Genomic DNA, 13,377 nt, shown 5'->3' with positions numbered 1-13,377 from the left:
ATCCACATAAATTCATCCTTTCTCATAAGTGTCTATTAACAATTTCAATATTCATCTTTCTCATGTCAGACTTCTACTGACTCCATAACACATAGACACTTGACTCTACTTCCGGAAGACTCGTGTATTGAAATTAGCATCCAGAGACCTGCACCTGTCATACTACTGCTGTGAAACCCACACAGCCATGCGCATAATTATCTCAATATCTCCTCATCATCTTCATATGACAGGGTAAATCCATTTGATCTGCTCTGATCAGTTCTTTCAAACCTCAGACTCAGCCAAATGGACCTCCTTCAACTCTCACCAACTGAATAACTTCATCTATGTGATTCCATTATATCAGTAGAGTCAGGATCGTCTCATTCACAGGACACTCACAAATCAATACACCCTAATAACAATCTCAACACGGTATTCTCTTTCCTGAAAATACTATGTCTTGATTAGAATTCATATTTTGAACCTCAAAATATCCACCATCAAACAATCAAATCATACCAATGTTTAAAATTTCCAAAATACACAACAATTCATTGACTAATCATATAAATGTCTAATTAAAGAGATTTTCAATTAACTATACATGAAATAAAAGTTTACATACTTTATAAGAAAAACTACATATAAATAAATAAATCAATCTTTTAAAAGCAAATAAAAATTAGTTTAATATATTTTTTTTTTATTTATTTATTATTATTATTATTTTTTTTAGACTTTAGCTTGAGCTAGAATTCGCTAGCTTGAGCTAAAATCCACCAGAGAGCACCCAGAATTTTAGCTTGAGCTAAAATTCGCTAGCTTGGGCTAAAATCCTCCAGAGAGCACCCAGAATTTTAGCTTAAGCTAGAATTCGCTAGCTTGAGCTAAAATCCTCCAGAGAGCACCCAGAATTTTAGCTTGAGCTAGAATTCGCTAGCTTGAGCTAAAATCCTCCAGAGAGCACCTAGAATTTTAGCTTGAGCTAGAATTCGCTAGCTTGAGCTAAAATTCTCCAGAGAGCACCCAGAATTTTTCTAGCTTGAGCTAGAACTTGCTAGCCTGGGCGAAATATGCAGAAAAATTCTGCATAACTTAATATACCTATCAGATTATAAATCAACATCTCATTCGATTCATAAATTATAAATCTACACATTACATTGGTGGTTCCTGTTCAACATGATACAATCACTCTCATTGAATCATTGAGTTATTATCTCCATTTATACATATATATGATTTCTAATTCCACAACCATTTGAATCAAACAACCAATTCTCAATCACAACACTTTCAATTACAATCAAACTACAATCTACTCAAAACAAGAAATCTTGCAACAAAATTTGGAATTGGTGACCACGTCACACTCACATTCAAATCTTCTAACCTAGGGTTCTATTGAAGATTTTAAACTAGCTTCCCTTACCTGGACTTTAGCAGATGCTCACTAAGAGCTCCAAACCCACCAAAAGCTTAAGGATACCCTAACCTGCACCACAGAGTCCTGATCACAAATCTAACTACATCACTAGGACCCTGAGCTAACAGAGACTAATTATGAAGATAAAAACCTCACATGCAAACTTAAATTAAAAGGCAACCCAACCAGATCAAAACTAACTCAAAGGAAAAAGAGCCAAGGATGAACTTACTCTATCTAAGATTTTGATCGGTCAAACTGGTAGAGTTCACTGCCAGGTGTCCAATGACAGACTCTAATCATCAAACTGATGAAAGAGGAGGTCAGAATCTAAGAGAGAAGGGAGAGGAAAGGAAAAAGGGAACAAAAATGAACATACTCTATGAAAGATTCTGATCGGTCAATCTTGTAGATCTCGCTGCCAGGAGTCCAATGGTGGACTCCGATCTTCAAACAGATGAGCGAGGAGGTCGGGATTTTAGAGAGAAGGCAGAGGAAAGGAAAAAGAGTTTTTAGAGAGATAATGGTTCTTTTTAAAATGAAACCTGAATAACTAAATTTCTATTTATATAGCCTTTTCACTTTAATAATAAAATATTCAGGTGTCATTTTAATTGTACCATTTCTACTCTAAGACTATTTTTCTCGGTCCTTACAATAAACCACTTGCTTTCTCATCCTTCAATAAATAACATAATGTCTATATTCATGATAAATTTAAATTTGTTTTATCCTAATAAAATATTAAGTTATAGGATTTAGAGATCGAGAGAGTTCTAATGACAAAAAAACTATCGATCTACCAAAAGTCATGCAATTTAATAAAGATCAAAAGACTTTAATTATAAAATATAAAATAATAACCACTAAAGGTTAAGTTCAAAATATTAAAAATAAACTCAACAAATATAAAATACAAAATGTAAAAGTTCAATAAAATTGATAAAGTTCAATAAAAAAACATTATAAATAGGTGACTTAATTAATAGGTAAGTAGAGTGTTTTTTAGAGAGCTAATCACTTAATTAAATTGATTTTGATTTTATTATCAAAACACCTTACACATACATCTACCTGTCCGAGAAAATCGATCTCTACCTATTTAAGTAAACCAAAAGAGCATGAAGGAGAGATCACCGAAGTATAAAAATGTTGAAGTAGTTATAATGTTGAAGTGTTTATAAGGTTGAGCAATTAGAATTTATAACATAATTATAAAGAAAATGAAAACCTTTGACTATGTTTTCCTTTCCTCATTGTAGCAAATGCTTTTATTGGTTTCTTGTTCTACCCATATATGACTATATTTATAATATTTTATTTAGCTCATATTTAAACCACATTAACAAATATTTACACTACGAATATTGAACACTAACAACTATTCTCAACCAGGATGGTATCCCTATCATGTAACAATTAACTAGTCTTATAAGAACTCAAATATACAAGATCAACATGAACCTAACACCTATGTTAGATTTAGGATATGTTAGGGTTGTAGTTCGAAATGTCATGATTAACATAGTTAGTAAAAGACTAATATAGTATATATATATATATATATATATATATATATGATGATAGAAAAGAAAAATGATGTTTTAGTAATCTTTAGAATTGTATACGATTCTTGATCCGATGAATTTAAAAATAAATATATTTAATAAAAATTAAATTTAAAATTAAATAATATGAAAAAGATATGAATTGTCAATTTATCTTTATTAGTTAGAAAATGCCAAAAATATAAGTTACAATCAGTTTACATTACAATTGTTTAATTACATAATTAATTATAATTGATTATTTTTGTCTTGATCATCCAACCAAATACAAAATAATTAATTATTTATTTAATATAATTGAATATTTATGTTTTCGTAACTTAATCAAATGCAGAATAATTATTTATTTGTTTAACATAATCAATTATCAACACGTGGGTTATCTGGGAAGATGTAAGATAATATATTATATTCTTAAATAAACTATTATACATGTAAAATTGAAAAGAGAAGTTGCAGACACATACATAGGATAATAAACTCATTTGTATTGCAATAACAACTCAAGTAATCCATTTAAAACCCTGATGACCAAAAAAAGAGAAATCAAATTTAAATAGAATGGTTTAGTGATTTAATCAAAGTGTTGGTCAAATGAAAATGTTTACGATAGTTCTTAACAGTACATTTGTTTTAGTTTCCAACTAAATGAAGCAGAGGAAGGTACTAGTTTAAGAGATGAAAGAAACGCGTTTAACCAAAGTAATTAAACTGTTTTTCCTCCAACGGCGAAATCGCGTGTACCGTGGCGTGTGCAATAAGATCCCGAATTGTCAAACAGTTACAACTCACAACAAACACCACGCGTACACAAACACATATATACGCGCCCACAGACACAAACCTTCACCACCTTCACTCTCAATCTCTCCCTTACACTACACAACAATCATTATTCCCAAGACACTTTCTTCACCATGGTTCGCTTCAGCAACAACGTTATCGGACTCCTCAATTTCCTCACCTTCCTCCTCTCAATCCCGATCCTGGTGGGCGGAGTGTGGCTGAGCAAGCAGGGCACCACCGAGTGCGAGCGGTGGCTGGAGAAGCCGGTGATCGCGCTCGGCGTTTTTCTGATGATCGTCTCTCTAGCCGGCCTCATCGGCGCGTGCTGTCGCGTGTCGTGGCTCCTCTGGCTCTACCTGCTCGTGATGTTCTTGCTCATCGTTCTTCTCTTCGCCTTCACCATCTTCGCCTTCGTTGTCACAAACAAGGGCGCTGGTGAGACCGTGTCTGGCAGAGGCTATAAGGAGTATAGGCTCGGGGATTACTCCAATTGGTTGCAGAAGAGGGTGAACAACGCTAATACGTGGAATAGGATCAAGAGTTGCTTGCAGTCTGGGAAAGTCTGCACTGAATTCCAGACCAAGTTCCTGAACGACACCGTTAATGAGTTCTACAGCGAGAACCTCTCCGCGATTCAGGTTTCTTTCTCCTCCTCTCAATTTTTCTTTTGTTTTCCTTGATCCCTTTTCTGGGTTGTTGCCAAAATTTCAGCTTGTTCGTGTAAGATCTGGTTTTCGATCAAGATCCTGTTTTTCAGTTGGACTGCTTCATAACGAAAAAATATTAATTCATAATTGTTTAGGTTTTTTTTTTCTTTCTTGTTGTTTGGTGGGGAAATTGGGGCTTTACTATCTCCTTAAAAGGTGAATATAAGTCACAGGTAAAAATTTATTTCTCATTCATTAATTAGTTATAAAAAACAGTAAGTAAAGAAATTGTCCTAATTTCGTATCTTGAAAATTTTGCTGTCCTTTAATTAGATCATATTCTTTTGGTTGAGGTGTATCTGATGGTAATTCTTAGAGTTTCTCCTCCTTGTATGAAATCTTGATTCTCATTAAACAACTACAATAAAAAATAAAGAACTGCATGTAGCTTTTGTTTCTTGAAATCTGGTTACCTTTATTAGACCATTTACTTTTGGTTTAATTTGTGTTTCACTTGAAACTTAAACACGGGTATTATTATCATGGTATGTGTGCCCTTTGGCCCACCTCCTTTAAGTTTTTTTTTGTCTCCTTACACTCTCGAACGCGAGTTTCAATATGAGTAGTTTTCTGGAAAAAGTGAACTTTCGTCAGATCAATTTTGTATGATAATGTGTATTTTATAGTCGTAGTCTCGTAGAGTAGTCAAGGTTGGTGTCTTTTGGAAAGGGGAACTTTTTAACTGGGATTGGCCTCCATCTGAAAAGGCTGTATTCTTTTGCTTTATTTTCTAATTCCCAATGTATCTTTTGTCGCACTTTTTGGCATTCTTGTGTATCATTTTTTAAATAGAAACTAATGGATGCTGATACTGCTACCCACAGAGCTAAAAGTTGTTCACTTTTTACATCTCATTGCTCTTCATCCTGCATGATTTTACGTACACTTTTCTTGCCCATAAATAATCTTTGGTTCTTTCTAGCATCAGCGTTTTAACTCCACAAGAGAACAGATCCACTATTGAATCTAAACAGTGGGATTCACTTACTCGGCCAAAAATTTCTTGGAGCAAGAGAAAGAGAATATCAGTCTTCAAAGACATAAGAATTTTCCCACACAAGATACTTATATGATACTATAGACATATATAGTTATACACTGTACATGATTTATATGTTTAAATTGGTTGCTTTAACGATTGCAAGTTATTGTTTGTGACCACATTAGTTAATGGATCTCTTTGTGTGACACACCAAAAAGCACTGATGCTTATACTTTAATCTGCATTTGTTGGATGTTTTGTGCAGTCTGGGTGCTGTAAGCCTGCAGATGAGTGCCATTTTACCTATGAGAATTCAACTAGCTGGACAAAGCCCGTAAATGCTACTCTGGACAATCCTGACTGTAGTGCTTGGGATAACAATCCGGACACTCTGTGCTTCAATTGCCAATCATGCAAGGCTGGTTTACTGCAAAACCTGAAGAGTGATTGGAAGAAGGTGGCTATTGTTAACATCGTAGTCCTGGTCTTCCTCATTATTATCTACTCCATAGGCTGTTGTGCTTTCAGGAATAACAGGCAGGAGAATTGGAAGAGATATTAGTTAGGCTCATTTCATTATTCACTATTCTAGTACTCTGTTCATCAATTTGCTAGGCAATCTGGTTTACATGCTGGATTTTTATTTTTTTAGTCAGCTTTATATATGTTGGATTATACTGTTTTAAGCACAGATTGTTCTGTAAATTGCTCAGTTTTTTTATGACATTTCCTAGTAACATCTGTACGTAGATATTACTTTTGGACACTGCATTCCCTCTGCTCCAACATCTCATCATAATATATTTTGGAAACGGCTGAATGTTCACCCTCTACATCGTGTATGGTTTAAAGTAGTTTTTATTTAGTTTAGTTATTTTTAATCAATCCCTTTAATTTATACTTCATGCGAATTTTAATTTTCAACTTTCATTTTTCTATATTTTAAATGGTATATTGGAATCTCTCATTCGTATAATCTTTAGCTTATTTTTATAAATTACATTGAATAAATTTCACAACTTAAGATTTTCAACAAGTATGTGTCTGCCACAATTTTCCATTCAATTTTAAAAATAGAGGAAGTCGTTAACTTGAAACAAATAATTCATCCAAGTGAAAATTGTTTTGTTGATTATTGTGATTAGTGCCCCTATCATATTATAAAAGCCAAATCACACTTCTTCTTTATTTTACTTCTATGATTTTGACCCTTGATCTTATAAGAAATATTTAGGTCTTTTAAATGGTAATTAATTTGATTCTTTATTTTATTTTGGAGCATCATTTTGAACTTTTTTTAACTAAGATGGGAAACTTATAAATAAAAACTAAAAAACGTAACTAATGGTCGAATAAAAAATTATAAAAACATGGTGAAAATTAGTTAATAAAATTTTAGGATCGTTTTGTTTTTAAAACTTTAATCACACGATTTAAATATAATAAATGTTTTCTATAAGGAGTTTCATACCAAGGTACAGATAAAAAAAAAGTTGCTGCCATATTTTTTTTTTCTTTCGCCGTCAACAATAGGCTTGTATCTTTTGTAGGACAGGAAACGAGTTGAGTCCAACTTTACTCCGTTCAATTTGTCAATAGTTAATTGGAAGAGATTTGAAATTATAATTATTTTAGTGTTTTATGAAAAATAAAACTAATATAGATTAATTATACAAACTTAATAATATTAGTTATATATATATATATATATTGAGTTGGCTCATATATTTTAATCTTAATCTTTTGTTTAATTCTTATGATTTTTATTTTTTTGAGAGTTAGTCAGTTACTACAAATTTGTTAGCTAGTGATTAAATTTAATATAGCAATTTTAAACTATTGCTTAATTTAATTTCTATATTTGGATTGCTCAAAAAATATTTTATAGCTTCATTTAGCAAAAATAGAATTATAATAATAAAATTAAAATATTTACTTTTTATAAAAAAAATTAAAAAACAAAAATAACTGAAAACATAATTGAATCAAAACTATTTTCTTAATAAATAATTTTAATTTAATTATTGTTATTTAATCAAAATATATGATTCAATTATGAATGTAACGTATCAGAAAATAAATTTAAAAAAATGATGAAATGATTCTTTAATCGTATATCATATTTAAATTTAAATAAAAACATAAATAAGATAATAATATTAATCCATTTAACAAAATAACAAAATACAAATTCTTTACACTCCTTCTAACTTGGACTTGGGCCATCCTCCTTTTTGGACTGGGCTCAGGGGCGGCCTAAGCAACAGGCCCGTATTTCAAAAGTCTTCAAAATTATGCTCAAAGCAACATGTCCGTGTGTCAAATTTATAACGAAATGAAGTCTCGTTGCAGTTAAGAGACAAATTCCTCTGCAGTTTATATAACATTCACATTGAGTCTTTGAAGATGCTAAAGAACTCCAGATAGAAAGATTTGGAACCACAATCCAAATCTTAATTTCAACTGTTATTAGCTTTTCTTTAAACATCTTATTAAGGACTAGAGATTTAATAAATTTAACAAATTCTTGTTGAAATAAACTTTTATACTATATTAAAAAGTGTTAACTCAATCTTACAAAATTTATTTTGAAATTAAAATTTATATTAATTTATATATTATATATTATAAAATAGTTTTATATTTAGTCAAATATCTAACGCATTTTAAAAAAATTCATAGTTAACTTTTATATGTATGTTTTAGTGGTACAATTTTAATATTCCCAGCTAATCTCTTAGTTTCAATTTTATAAGCTTAGCTTGGGATAGAGGGTTTACACTTTTCTGAACATTTTATCTGTTTTTTAATGTTAATGTTTAATACTTTTTATTCCTATATTATAATACTTTTTAATTTTATTCCACTATTTTAAATATTATTAATTTGATTTATTTTTTAAAAAACCAACCGCTATAATTATTTTGGTCAAATTCATTGTGATGACATTTTAGATTAACATATAATGTTTGGGATATGCTATACATGTAATTTCTATCAACAAGTTAACTTTGAGTAAAGAGAAATATGTTATTATCATTAATGTAAATAAGAGATTATATGGGCTCATTTATAAAAAAGTTTAAATCAAATTAAAATATTAAAATAATAGAATAAAATTAAAAAATTATGATAAAAGGAGAAAAAAAGTTATAAAGCAAATTTTAATTATTTTGTGTGTGGTAGAAGGTGTGTGTTGGTGGTGAAATGAAATCCTGTCATTGTGAGTTTTGATGGAAGTGTTGAAATAGAATTAGTGATGGTTGAAGTGATAGGGCATGTTGTGGATAAGGAAATATTTTTGAGAGATTATATCCACACAGTAATGAGTGAAATTTGACTACATTTTGGTGGTCCATCATGCATTTTTCCACCATATATAACATTATTCAAGTTCCTTTCCCTTCTTTGTCCATTACATACAAATACAATAATATTTCTCTACCTATACAATCTTTTTAACCCTTTCTCATCTCCTCTCTCTGTCTCTCTCTTTCTCTTCTATTAAATTAGTGGTACCTATGTCATGCAAAAACAGCTCAGAGACATGAATAGTAATGTGGATTTTTTCCAGTCACATGAAATTAGTTATGCATAAAAATATTAATCTTCTAATAAACTGTTTATTAAAGAAAACCATTGTTGTTCAATTTTAAATTTCATTTACTATCCACCACATGTAATTTCAAATTTAAATGCTTTTGCTATTTATACCTTTTTTTCCATAAGAGTTTAGCAAGAAACAAAAGTAAAACAAACTTTTTCAACGCATTAAAATTAAAGTTAATTTGTAGAGGTTTTTGTTGTATGATTTTTAATTTTTTTTATCTTGTGTATAAATTAACTTTTTCTCAGAAAAATTTATTTTATATTTTTATAAAAAACTATAAAGAAATTTGTCCAAAAACAAAAGCACTCAGTCTCACTTTTTCTAGAAAGAAAATGTAAAGGAAATTTTAAATCTCGTAATTTTAAAAGCACTATGTCACTTTAAGAAAAAAAATGGTTTCCAAACACACACAAAAGATGCATAAAGTTAGAGAAACAGAATAACTGACATTAGGCACGATTGAGAAAACAATTGCCCATTACAATTTGTTATATTAAAAAAATCAATATAAAATAAAAATTATTTCAATATATCCAATATAGTTCTACATTTCTTTTAAAAACAAAATTAAACTTCGAATTTTAAAGTGAATAATACTTTTAATATAGTGATTGACTCTAATAATATTATCTTAACAAATATCAATAAAAACTTAATTTAATTTCAAATTAAATAAAAATTACTTTAAAACAACCTCTCACTATATTACTTTATTATATAAACAAAGAAATATAATATTAGTTATTAAATTTTTTAGTTTTTTTTAACATTTTTTTTACTCCGATGTCCATACATAGACTATTGGAAAATGATTTATAGCACATACATATCTTTAACTTTAGGATTTAGGAGATATTATTATCTTAGAGTGTTTCAATGGATTATTTAAATTAACATTGTTTACAATTTTTTTTTATTAAATGACGTGATATGATATAATACGATAGTTACTTTGAAGCAATCAAACGAGACTGATTCAATGCTGATATTGGATGAATGCAAAACAACCTGCGAAAGTGAAGCTTGAAGCGACAGAGAAACAAAATTGAGAAAAACACAAATAGGATGACAAAAGTAAAATCAAAATTGTATTGCATTCTGTTTGATTACAAGATAATAAAGGTTAAAAAAAAACTCTTGCTAAGAGAGCTGAGCCATACATAATTGGGCCCAAATCAAAGGAGAAAGAAGGGGTACAATAAGAACCCAAATGGACCCACAACAAAAACTGCTATTAGTAAATAATAAAAACTAATATTGTTAACACTCCCCCTCAAGTTGGGAATAGATGTTTTTCATTCCCACCTTGTATACAAGGTCTTTGAAGGTAGAAGGATTGAGAGGTTTTGTGAGGATGCTAGTAGTTTGCATGACAAAGGAAATAAAAAATAATTTGAGAAATCTTGCATTGAGCTTTTCCCAGACGATGTGGCAATCAATTTCAATATGCTTGGTGCATTCATGGAAAACCTGGTTGAATGCAATCTGTAAGGCAGATTGGTTGTCACAAACAGGGTTGTAGGGGTAATGAAAGGGACGTGTAGATCTTAAAGAAGAAAAGTCAACCACTGGAGTTCATAGGTAGTGGCACCAAGGGCTTTATATTCTGCTTCAAAGGAGCTTTTGGATATGGTTTGTTGCATTTTGGATCTCCATGATACGAGGGATTCACCCAAAAAAACAGAAAAACCAGTTAGAGATCTTCTTGAATCAGGACATGTAGCCCAATCTGAATTACTGTAAGCTTTTAAATGCATTGAGCTATTGCAATATAAAAAAAAATACCAGATCCAGGATTACCTTTAAAGTATCTTAGAATGTGAAAGGTAGCTTGATGGGGAAGGGGTAGAGATAAATCGTTGAGATTCTTTTGATGATCAGTGTTCAGTCTATATGAAAAATGATTTTCATGAAAAACAATGTGTCTTGATACTTCAATGTTATGGTTAATGAAATTTAGAAAAAGATAATCCTTAGTGTTGGGTTGAAAACCAAGAAAAATATCGTGAATAGAACATGCATCAAGTTTTTTTTTCTATGAGTAGTACAAGTATTGGAGTAACACAAGCATCCAAAAACACTAAACAAGAGATATCAAAAAGCTTTCCATTAAGTTTTTCATAGGGTGAAGTGTTGTGTAAAAGGGGGCTGGGAATGCAATTAATGAGGAGGACAACATGTTGTACAACAAAATCCCAAAATAGAGGGGGCAAGTTAGCTTGAAAAAGCAAGGCACGAATTCATTTAAGAGGTGTTGGTGTTTTCTCTGAACTATGCCATTTTGTTCAGGAGTTTCAATACAGGTATTTTGATGAATAATGCCTTTAGAAGAGATAAAATCTTTCATAGCAAATTCAGCACCATTATCAGTTATAACAATTTGAACAATAGTTTGAAATTGATTTTCAACATTGGCAATGAATTTAATGTGATTACGAACTTTAGATTTAGTATGCAAGAGAATAACCCAAGTATAGTGAGAGAAGTCATCAACAATAGTCATAAAATATTTAAACCCACGCATAGAAATGATAGAACATGGTCCCAAAATGTCCATGTGAAGTAATTCAAAACTTTTAACAGTGGCAGATTTACTTAAAGCAAAAGAAAGTTTCTTCTATTTTATACGGTGGCAAGTATTACATACATTCAATTTTTTAACAAAAATGTAAGGGTATTGAGTTCTCAAAACATTCGATCTTTCATTAGAAAGGTGACCCATCTATAATGCCACATATTCATGTTTTTAACAACACAATTGAAAGAGAGAACAATATGAGAAGCAATATTATTTCAAAAAACTAGAGGATCTTGCATTTGATAGTGAGACTGGGTTGCAAAGTAGATATGAGGTTAAAAGAAAATTGAGGAACACATAGAACATCAGTAAGGTGTAGTTTTTATTGAAGACAATGGTTCCGGAAAATATTGAAAAAACATGATAACCATTTGGCAGGCTAATTTGAATAGGTTTAATGTTCTTATAAGAAGTAAATTCGATAAAGAGATGCATACATGATCAGTGGCCCCTGAGAGTCTATAAGCCAATAGTTTTTAGCATTTTGTAAATTATTTAAAGCGTAAACATTACCAGTTGGAGACTATTCAACAACTTTGTGTGGGGATCCCACTTGATTCACTAGTGTTTGTCTGGCAGTGGCTCCATTAGCGTTTTGCTTGAGAATGTTAGACAAGGCCTGATACTGCTGCATAGTGAGGTGAAAATTACCATTATCATTTTCTTACTTGGCATGCTCAGAAAAAACATCATTCATATCACAACATTTGTAGCCCTAGTTTTATGAAACTGGTACCCGGGGGGTAACCATGCTTCTTATAACAAGTATCAACAATATGACTTGTTCTAATACAGTGGGTACACAGTTTCTTGTTGTTGTTACTGCCATATTTATAAACTTTGTTTTCTTGATTAGGAAAACCAATTTTGCGGAAGCAAGGATTTTCTATATGACCATTTTTACCGCAAAAAGTGAAAATAAAAGGGATACTCCAATTGGATTTGACATTATTTACACTGGTGGTCAGAATATTGCTAGCTAATTGGTGCTCTTGTTCAGCCACAAAAGAATAAAATAGCCACCAAGGTCAATTTGAAAAAGCGTGGGATTGTAGTAGATAGTCCTTTGTGTAGTTTATGCGGGGTGGAGGAGGAGTCATGTCGACATTTGTTTTTCTAGTGTAGATTTGCTTGGCTAGTTTGGAGTCACTACTTTGAATGGATTGGTGTGCAGTTCATGTCTCACAACGTTCCTTTGCTGAATTTTTCCCAGTTTAGGCTCAGTAATGCTCCAGTTGATGTGTGGGGAACAGTTTGGATTGCTGTAGTAAGCGAGTTGTAGAAGCATAGGAACAATGTAATTTTTAATAGGGGTGTGGTTGATGTTTCATAAGTTTTTGCCTTGGTTCAATTAAAGGCTCGGTCATGGTTCATTGCCAAGTCTCATTTTGCGCTGTTTTCCTTTTCTGACTGGTGTCTTGACTCTCTCGTTTGTATAAGGATGGTTTGTTGATTTTTTTTCCAGGGGTTTGTTCTTTTTGGTGGGTTCTCTAGGTCTAGTTAGGTGAGTTGTTTTTAGGAGACTAGCCGAGCGATTTGGATTTGGATGAAGGAGGTTTAGGGTATGAGTCTTGTTATATACGGGTTGAATCACCCCTGAAGTGGTTCATATTTATTGATTTTTTATTGTCGATAAAAAAAATATTATTACATCTCTTCCGAGTAAAGTGTGTTGGATAATTCTCATTTGGACAGGGATGCGAAGTCAAGATAAATTCCACCTTGTTCTTCGCAT

General features: G+C 31.3%; 1 protein-coding gene across 1 annotated transcript; it reads left to right on the top strand.

Annotated features, from left to right (window-relative positions):
• Positions 1 to 3,683: 3,683 nt before the first annotated feature.
• Positions 3,684 to 6,287, top strand: LOC137807396 (tetraspanin-8). Its single transcript, XM_068608023.1, has 2 exons — positions 3,684 to 4,403; positions 5,720 to 6,287. Exons 1-2 carry the CDS (start codon positions 3,897 to 3,899, stop codon positions 6,014 to 6,016), a joined length of 804 nt encoding a protein of 267 aa, XP_068464124.1. The 5' UTR covers positions 3,684 to 3,896; the 3' UTR covers positions 6,017 to 6,287.
• The last annotated feature ends 7,090 nt before the right edge of the window (positions 6,288 to 13,377 follow it).

This window comes from Phaseolus vulgaris, chromosome 3, assembly GCF_051622355.1.
Source record: "Phaseolus vulgaris cultivar YP4 chromosome 3, ASM5162235v1, whole genome shotgun sequence".
In the NCBI taxonomy this organism is placed as follows: domain Eukaryota; kingdom Viridiplantae; phylum Streptophyta; class Magnoliopsida; order Fabales; family Fabaceae; genus Phaseolus; species Phaseolus vulgaris.
This window is presented reverse-complemented; position numbering and strand designations above follow the sequence as displayed.

Coding starts and splice junctions, on each gene's coding strand:
- LOC137807396 (XM_068608023.1), top strand. CDS start 3,897: ATGGTTCGCTTCAGCAACAACGTTATCGGACTCCTCAATTTCCTCACC. Junction 4,404..5,719: donor AGAACCTCTCCGCGATTCAG/GTTTCTTTCTCC, acceptor TGTTTTGTGCAG/TCTGGGTGCTGTAAGCCTGC.